Genomic DNA, 10,053 nt, shown 5'->3' on the forward strand with positions numbered 1-10,053 from the left:
TGCCCAAGAAGGGCCACAGATCACTTATTATCTCATCTGGTGGCCTTAGAAAAATGGGTAGCAGACTGGAGGATATATGTAAATGAGCAAAAGTGCAAGCATGTCACCTTCACGTTAAACAGACAAACTTGCCCTCCATTATGTCTGAACAATATCAACATTCCACAAACCACCGAAGTAACATACCTTGGTGTTCATCTGGATAGAAGGCTTACTTGGCGTAAACACATCGAAGCGAAGAGAAATCTACTTAAATTTAAAGCTAGTAATCTACATTGGCTAATAAACACCCGTTCACCACTAAAACTGGAGTACAAAGTACTTTTGTACAATGCAGTTCTCAAACCCATCTGGACATACGGCTCCGAGCTATGGGGAAATGCTCGCAACCTTCCAAAAGTTATTTTTTGTTCCAAACCAAACCTAAAGTATGGAAAAAATGAACAAAAAATACCTTTTCGAAGGTTGCGGGCCCAACTGCCAATTGCTGGGTGTGGTTTGAAGACGTTTTCTAGATGGACGGCAAATGTATTTGCCTTCTCTTTGTTGCTGCGAGCCCACTCTCCTGTTTGGGTACGCAAAGGTGATTCACTCTCGATTGGTGGGCATATGCCTGATTTTGCTTTCCATAGTGGGAATCGTTTGCTAGTTGGGGAGAGTTGCTCCATATAGGATATTTGAGCTCGGTTTTTTTTCATCTTCTAGGGCTCTGCGTAGTAGGTGGTTGGCTATTTTTAGCCGCTCTTTCGATGCAGGTGATCTGTGTGCTTGCCACTCTCGGCGAAGCCTTCTTTTATCGCGTAGCAGCACTTCAATGTGCCTAGAAATACGACTGCTGTTGGAAAGTTTATTAGATGCTAATATTGGTGTTGAGTGTTTTGCCGCCAGTGACATTGAGGAAACCAAAGTTATTTTTTGTTCCAAACCAAACCTAAAATATGGAAAAAATGAACAAAAAATACCTTTTCGAAGGTTGCGGGCCCAACTGCCAATTGGGAACAAAGCAAACAAAAAAGGGTTGTACATTTGGTACCTGATCGCGATCCCAATTCCCAATGGGAATTGGGCTCGCAACCTTCCAAAAGTTATTTTTTGTTCCAAACCAAACCTAAAATATGGAAAAAATGAACAAAAAATACCTTTTCGAAGGTTGCGGGCCCAACTGCCAATTGGGAACAAAGCAAACAAAAAAGGGTTGTACATTTGGTACCTGATCGCGATCCCAATTCCCAATGGGAATTGGGCTCGCAACCTTCGAAAAGGTATTTTTTGTTCATTTTTTCCATATTTTAGGTTTGGTTAACGAATTTTAGCTCAAAAGTCTCTCCATAGATTTTAATGAGCGATATCTTGACGACGCCAAATTAATGCACCTATACACAAAAAAATAGAGGACACAAGATATAATTTTTTTTCGACTTTTCCTGAGTTTTTAAAGTCAAAATTTCGTAAAAAATACCGCACAAAAATCATCATTTTTGCATTTCAATGCTTTATATTTCCCAGACGTTAAGCTGTAATCACAAAGTGTTTAGGCTTAATTATATTTTCAAAACAGCAAAGTTCTTTACAACCAGACGTAAGATACTAGAGTTATGTGAAAAAAACAAGCGCTACCTCTGAAAAAAGCTTAAAAAAAATACCAGTTTTCAAAAATTCTTAAAAAAAAAGTTCTGCCATAGAAAAAAAAAAAATATCATCAAACCATTTCTAAGCCCCAAATCTTTAAGAAAAAGTTCGTTTTGTTCCTTGAGGAAAAATCGTGTTGACTAGTGTTACATGTGAAGGTGATGAAGAGGTCTGGTCGACCGTAACGGCGAACGTATGACATCGCATCTTGCGCGTACTCAAGCATATGACGTGGACTTCCAACATACAATGACGGTAATATTATCATAGTTCCAACGTTTTGTGCATTACCATCGTTGTTAATGGCATCACGCAAATGAACATACTCTTCGGAACGTAATTTGGCTTTGTTGAATCGAAGAAAATTTAAGCGTTCCGAGCGTTAAGCGTTACTGGTGGAAAAGTGCTCTACACCTCAATATGTGGTTGTCTTGATTTTGCTGTATCTTCAGCCTGTATGCGTAATAATTCATAGCACTAACTTTCTTTGTTCCTTCTCGACCGTTTACTGGATTTATCATTTTAATGTTGAAATTATAGCCAGCTTGTCTGCTCCAAAACAATATGGGATATTGTAGTGCATCATAACAGCGATGAGTCTCGGATACACGTTCAAGTTGTTCATTTCTACGATGAAGCACAATATCGCGATTATTAAATTGCTCACCTGAAAACTCACCTCACCTCAAAACCTGAACGAATTCGTTGTGCTCATGGAACATATTTTGCAAATCGAAAATAATTTGTCTCCGCGTGTTGGTAATAATGGCACACCGACGATAAGCTTCGTCTTCCGCGTTCCCGATAAAAATGAATTGCAAAAATTGGCCAGCAGACATCGAGACGGACGGCAAAGCCGGCAGCGCAGCCAGCGACAAGCGCGACGCCTCAGTCACGAGGGGCAGCGGCCACGGGCACGACGACGGCTCCGCTAACCAAGGAGGAGCTGCAGGAGGATTAGGAATGGTTTAAGGAGGCAGTCAAGGCCATATGGAGGAGCCGTATGGAGCAGCAACGAAGTCGGCGCGCAGCGGCAGAGGACCCACACAGATCTTTTTCTACAAATTTATAGTATTTATTATAATATTTTGAAATACAAAAAATTTATTTTTTTTTAAAATTCATTTTTAAAATCTTTTAACTTAAAAATAAAAAATTTATTTAAATAGTCCGCTGATTTATATTCCAAAATACAAAAATATTTTTAAAAAATATTACTAATTTATTTTTTGAGTTATTAATTATTGCCTGCCAGATTGGCAGAATCGACCACTATGCTCCGGTGCCTCCGCTGCCGTCTCCTCTGCTGCCCTGGCCTCCGCCTGCCTTCGGTGCTGCCGTAACTCCATAACTTCCTGCGCCTCTGAGGGTGCGGGCCCCGACGCCCACGTGATGTGGATGGCCTGATGGTGCCACACCATACAATTCCTCACAGCTGTGTGAACGCTTTGTAACACATATGTAACTCACACCGCGTTTTCCGTACCACCCCCCTGGGACTGCTGTCCCTGTTGCCGCGGCGGCTACTTCGACGACACCTGCCGTCGTGTTGACGACTACGGTGGCGGCGATTGCGGTGGCTCGGGATGCCGGCGTTCCCATAAGGGCGCCTCTTAACCCTGTTGCGGTTGCTGCTGTCCCGACGGGCTGTTGAACAGGCCCGTCTTCACCCGTAAGAACTTCGGAGGAGGCGGAGCCTCCCCCTCGTTCTCCTTGCGGCCACCATCTGCCGATGCGGGTGGCCAGTACATCGCTGCCTCTCTTCGCGCCTCCTGCAGTGCTGCCTTCCTTCAGGCCTCTTCATCGCGTTGTCGCCGCTCCGCCTCGCGTCGGTCCTCTGCCATTCCTAATCCTCCTGCAGCTCCTCCTTGGTTAGCGGAGCCGTCGTCGTGCCTGTGGCCGCTGCCCCTCGTGACTGAGGCGTCGCGCTTGTCGCTGGCTGCGCTGCCGGCTTTGCCGTCCTTCTCGATGTCTGCTGGCCTCCTCGTCGGAAGTACCGTCCGATGCGCAGCCTGCGACGTCGCCGGCCTTATCGTTGGATGCGATGCTGGCGTCGGTGGCGGCTGCGCTGAGGGCTGCGTCGTCCGCTGCAGCGGCACCTCTGCCGTTGACCGCGTGGTTGCCAACGGCTGCTGCGGCTCCTGTTGCCCTGCAGCCTTGCGTCTCCTCTCACGCAAATTTTTTGGTCAAATTTTGGACCAGTCTATTATACATATATGTATATCATATATCATGTCAATTTTTTTAGCAAGAAGCGTCCACCAGAAATTGAATCTACGAAGAATTCTAAGAATCTTTCACCATTAAACTATGTATCTAAAATCAATTCCTAGCTCAGGCTGAGAAGCATGAAGATTTCATTCTGCAGTATTTATATCCGTACTCATATAAGAGTTAACGGGTATATTCGATTTTTGGTATAAGTAGATGTGTGTAACGCAGAGAAGGAAACGTTTCCGACCCCATAAAGTATATATATTCTTGATCAGCATAAAAGCCGAGTCGATAGAGCCATGTCTGTCTATCTGTCTGTCCATCCGTCCATCTTGTTTGTCGCCTGGATCTCAGAGACTATAAGAGTTAGGGCAACCAACTGGTTTCCAGACTCATGTGATATCACAATGCTACAAGTGCTACCTTCTGGTAAAGTGGAGGGAGACGATTTGCCGTCGACCAGTGCCCAAGCCAAATATACCTATGCCGAAAAGAGGAGTGCAGGTCACATACTCCGTCGGCAGAACGCAAGCACGGAGACCAGCCCGTCGGCCGACTGGTTGAAGAAGGTGGAGTGGGCCACGGCGGTGCTCCCCGACTTCAGTTCCTCAGCCTAAAAGGCAACGCTCCCAGGAGCCGCCAGGACCTACGGCAAAACGCTCAAGGGTCCTGGCAAATATATCCTTCGCACAGATTGCCAAAGAAAGGACACTTTTTGGTGTCCTGGATAGAGGCAGTGCAGATGGAAGGATTCCAAGGAACCAGTGGAAGTGGGTGGAAGCGGCATTGGCCGACCGCTGCTTCGAGCTGCTGGAAAAGGACCTTGGACCACCCCCAACCTGTAAGGACATGGGTTCCAGGGCAACACGAAGATCGTAGCCTGCGAAGACGAGCGCTCCGTACAGCTGTACAAAGCAGCGGTAGCGCAAGTCGGAGAGGTCTACCCAGGATCGAAGCTCGTCGCGGTAGACTGGAGCGAAGTGCCCAATAGACCGAGGGCCAGAATCTGAGTGCCCACCTCAATAAAGGAGCCGGAGCGCATCCTCAAGATGTTGCAGCGATGCAACCCACACCTTCCTACCGAAGACTGGAAGGTCGTGAACGTTGAGGCGACGCAAGGCCCCACAAACCAAGTGGTGGTCATCCTCAACAACGATTCGCTGGCCCCGATCGAGGCCGCTAAAAGTGAGCTAAACTTCGGCTTCAGCTCGGTCACCATCAAGGTGTACAAGTCGGACGCAGCGAGACCCGAGGCCCGTCCTGTCGACAAGCCAGTCGAACAGGAGGTGGCCTCGGAGATCGAAGCACCCATGATGAGCTGGGGCCGGAACAGGATGGCTACCTAACGGACTCGACCCTCATGAAGGAGTTCGAGGCTATGTGTTGCGAGGACGGGCAGGTCACCGACAACTCGGACGCCGACACGACAGTGGTGGAGATTGATCATAACGATGTCTCTAAGACTTCTGCAGATCAATCCCCACCACTGTAAAGCAGCATCTGCTGATCTTATACTCTACTTGGTTTCAAGCGGAGTCGACGTAGTCCTAATCCAGGAGCCTTGGGTGGTAGGAGGTAAGGTCTGTGGATTAGCGACAAAGGACTAAAAGCTTAATGTAGCCCAAACGGAAGGTAAAAATCGTACCTGCATACTTGCAAAAAGACACCTAAACATCTTTCTGCTCCACAATTTTAGCAACGGCGACAACACGGGGGCTAGCCTAGAGATGCAGGGGACACACCTAAGACTGGTGTCGTCCTACATGGCCCACGAGGAAATCGATCCTCCAAGTGACCTCGTTCGCAAGCTAGCCAGCGACAGCGAGAGGTCTAATACAGGCCTCATAATAGGCTGCGACGCCAACGCTCACCACACTCAATGGAGGAGCTCGGACACAAATGTAAGGGGTGAGTCACTTTTCAGCTTCATCCTCAACTCGAATCTGGTTATTTGTAATCAGGAACGAACCCACCTCCATTATAAAAAACCGGCAGGAGGTTATCGACCTCACTTTAGTGTCTGTCAGACATAATTAAGAGTTGGAAAGTCTAGAGGACCACTCCTTCTCTGATCATAGTTATATTGAGACAGTCCTATCTCTCGAAAACCCTAAACCCACTGACTACATAAACCCCAGGAAAGCCAACTGGGATATATATAGTTAAAAAATGGAAGAACTACTTCTCCCTTTAGCACCAAAATGCCCGGACACTCAAGATGATCTTAATCGTCTAGTGGACAATTTCACGGAAGCATGCAAAAATTCCTTCACGGCAGCATGCCCCTCAACCAAACCTAGGGGGAAAAAGAAACCCCCCTGGTGGTCAGAACAAATAGATATCCTACGTAAAAGCTGCAGGACTCTTTTCAATAGAGCCAAAAGCTACAACGAGGAGGAACACTGGGCAAACTATAAGAGTAAGCTAGCCCTATATAAGAGGGAAACTAGGAGAGCAAAAAGAGCCTCTTGGCAAAAATTTTGCTCTGACATTGAGGAGACGTCGGAGGCCGCGAGGCTCCGTAAGATCGTCTCAAAAACAGCCCCCTCGGTGGGATACCTCAAAAGAATGGATGGTACGTGGACCAACTCTAGTGAGGAATCCCTACATATTCTACTCTAGACACATTTTCCAGGGTGCACAACCATCGAGCCGGCAGACCCCCCCACTGATGGCCCGGCAACATCGATGGCGCACATCCTCACCCAAAAGGAACATCAGCTGGGCAATAAATAGCTTTAGTTCCTTCAAATCACCTGGTCCCGACCAGGTCATTCCGGCTCAAAGTGCAAAGTGTTGGCATATGCGGACGATGTTGCCATCATCTTCTCGGGAAAATTCCCTCAAACACTTTGCGATCTAATGACTGCAAAGCTCACGCGACTGTCTGAATGGACAAAGTCACGAGGTCTGGGGTCAATCCCTCGAAAACGGAACTTGTATTGTTTACAACCAAATACAAAGTTCCTCCTCTCAACCCCCCAATACTAAACGGATGCAGGCTCTCCTTCAGCGACAATGCCAGATACTTAGGGTTGGTAATTGACAAGAAGCTGTATTTAAACCTGAATATCAAAGACAGAGTGAAGAAGGCCACGATAGCCCTCTACACTTGCAAAAAGGCAATTTGCTTGAAATGGGGCATGAACCCAAGCATAGTCCAATGGATATACCTAGCAATAGTTAGGCCAATGCTACTCTACGGCGTCGCAGTGTGGTGGCCTGCCCTATCAAAAAAGACCATCACTAAACAACTGGGCAAAGTAAAACTAACTGCCGCCCTATGCATCAGTGGAGCCCTACGCACCCCACCAAACGATGCACTAAATGCCATCCTATGCCTCCAGAGCCTAGACCTTGCAGGCAGGGAGCAGGCAGCAATTCGTCTGAGAGACTCCGACCAATGGGTGTCACATCACACTGGTCACGCATCTATCCTAAACGGAAACGTGATTGTCCCAACAAAAACGGACTACTGTGTTCCGAGGGAGTACATACATACTTCTTTTGAAATAATTATCCCCCACAGAGACAACTGGCTCGAGGGACCAACTGGCCCAGTCGGAGCCATACAAATCTTCACAGATGGTTCAAAACTGGACAATAAGGTCGGAGGGAAAGACACTCTTTCAGGCTTCCAGATCACTGCAGTGTCTTCCAAGCGGAAGTCATAGCGATCAACGAAGCTTTGGGGTGGCTTTGTGAAATTGCCACTACGGGATCTCATTTAAACATCTATAGTGACAACCAAGCTGCGATCAAATCGCTAAATGCGATAACATCGAGCTCGGCTACCGTTGCAAACTGTCGCAAATCTCTCCATGAGATGGATCATCAGTTTGTTATCAGCCTAAAATGGGTCCCTGGCCACCAGGACATTGAAGGCAACTGCATAGCAAATGAGCTGGCCAGAACTGGAACTACAATCCCCCTTCTCCAAGACAAGGAGGACATTCGTATGCACATGGCCACTTGTAAGCACATTATAAAAGAGCACTTCAAACTACTAGCAGACAATAGGTGACAAACTGTACCGCAATGTCGCATAACTCGGCTAACATGGCCTAGTATCACAAAGAAGCGCACCACTGAGCTCTGCAAGCTCAGCAGAAAAAGGTGCAGCTCAGTCATACGCTCCCTCACAGGACATTGGCTAATAGGCACCCATGCTAACAGGATGGGTGCCCCCTACAACGACTTCAGTCGTAGTAGTAGAGATGGGGACGAGGAAGAAACGGTTCCGATCATTTTGGGCTACACTTAGTACTTGGCTTTCAAAGATGAAAAGTGTTCTTATTTCAAATTAGCCCTAGCCCTTAACATTTCGGCTGCTTTCGTAAATAAAAAAAAAAAATTTGGTTAATTACAACAAAAAAATATACAAAAAATTTTTTGTGAAAAGATTCATCCGAATTGAGCTCAAAATGATCGGAAAATGTTTTACTTTTTTGTTAATACCTTAAATTCCTTAAAATAATAAAAAAAAATACTGCAGCCTGAAATATTAATGCTTCTCAGCGGGATTTAGGAATTAATTTTAGATACATAGTTTCTTGGTGAAAGATTCTAAGAAATCTTTTTAAGTTCTGATTCTGGGGAACGCTTATCACGTTTTTTTTTTGTCCCATACAAATAATATCCTAATATCTATATATATCCTCCCAAACGGCTCGACCGATTTTCATGAAATTTTTTTTCGTATATTGAGTAGGTCTGCGCATAGGTCGTAAAGTAATATCGCGATTTTAGTTTTTTTGAGATCAAGTAGTACTTAGATTTAGCTGTCAGTTTCTTATTTGACATAATCTAATAAATTAGATTAGATTAGATTCAGATTCGGCAATATGATATATGGGCATTCTCTACGATACTGCTTTTTTAGTTTTATCGTATCTCTAAAATTGTGCCTGCCACAGATTTTCGTCCTTTGTGGTGGCGGAAGGGGGCGGGGCGAAATTTTGAAATACACTTGTAGCAGTGTGATATCACATGAGTCTGGAAACCAAATTTGGTTACCCTAACTCTTATAGTCTCTGAGATCCAGGCGCTCAACAAGACGGACGGACAGACAGACATGGCTATATCGACTCGGCTATTGATGTTGATCAAGAATATATATACTTTATGGGGTCGGAAACGTTTCCTTCTCTGCGTTACACACATCCACTTTTACCACAAATCTAAAATACCCCTTAACTCTTTTTTGAGTACGGGTATAAAATAAGAAGGGAGCTGGCGAGAAAATATGGAGGGCCCCAGATTGACGGTTGCCCAGGGCCCGGTTGAAGGTTGATCTGCCCCTGAATAGGTCGATTTTGGTTTTAATCTTTAAAATTTAATGTTGTTATTTGTTTATATTTACAATGGGGAGCCGAATCGAGGTGGCAAAATTAAAAAATATTTAATGAACGCTTTGAATAAAATAAATGTCCACATCTAGTAGATCATTTTCCAGAGCTTTAGCGAATCTAATTTTCAAGATAATATTAGTTTAGGAGATATGAGCAGAGATAACATGCTTTATTTTTATATATTTTACTAGCAGACCCGCGCGCTTCGCTGCTTACTAAATGAATTTAATGTTTAGGAATTCATCGAAATTAAAAAATGATAATTTTGATGTAATGACATATTTTATTTATTGCAATGCTTTGTGATAAACAATATTCTTTGTTTTGCCGTCGGTACAATGAATAATTAATGCCGAAGGTTTGCCTACTCGTGAGCACGCTACGTACAGTTGACCATGTGAAAATACCGGATGCTCCAAATTTAAACCACAAATTTGCAACGACTGTCCTTGTGATTTATTAATAGTCATAGCAAAAGCAAGACGAATCGGAAATTGAAGTCGTCTGAAATCAAATGGCATGTCAGTCGGAATCATCGGAATTCTCGGAATTAAAATGTGTTCACCACAAAATTTCCCAGTTAAAATAGTTGCTTCAAGTAAATTAGTCAAAACTTTTTTCACAGCAAGTCTTGTACCATTGCAAAGTCGTGGTGGATTAAGATTCCGCAGCATAATTATGGTGGCTCCAACTTTTACTTATAAATAGTATGGCGGGAATCCAGGTAAGTCCAATGAATTTAGAAATTCGACTGGATAATTTACAACATCATCTTGATTGATAATTGTATCAACCGACCTATACGCAACCAATTCTCCTGGGATGGTATTCAAAATAGATGCGTTGATCTCATTGACAT

The 10,053-nt window shown here is 44.8% G+C and overlaps 1 protein-coding gene and 1 pseudogene across 1 annotated transcript; one reads left to right on the forward strand and one right to left on the reverse strand.

Annotated features, from left to right (window-relative positions):
* Window positions 1-3,419: 3,419 nt before the first annotated feature.
* LOC121404575 lies at window positions 3,420-4,885 on the reverse strand. Its single transcript, XM_041594237.1, has 2 exons — window positions 4,788-4,885; window positions 3,420-3,792 (listed from the first exon to the last, which is right to left on the reverse strand). Exons 1-2 carry the CDS (start codon window positions 4,883-4,885, stop codon window positions 3,420-3,422), a joined length of 471 nt encoding a protein of 156 aa, XP_041450171.1.
* A 318-nt stretch (window positions 4,886-5,203) lies between these two features.
* On the forward strand, window positions 5,204-6,706 carry LOC121404576 (annotated as a pseudogene).
* Window positions 6,707-10,053: the final 3,347 nt, after the last annotated feature.

The sequence above is a fragment of the Drosophila obscura genome, unplaced genomic scaffold (assembly GCF_018151105.1).
Source record: "Drosophila obscura isolate BZ-5 IFL unplaced genomic scaffold, ASM1815110v1 contig_24, whole genome shotgun sequence".
NCBI lineage: Eukaryota > Metazoa > Arthropoda > Insecta > Diptera > Drosophilidae > Drosophila > Drosophila obscura.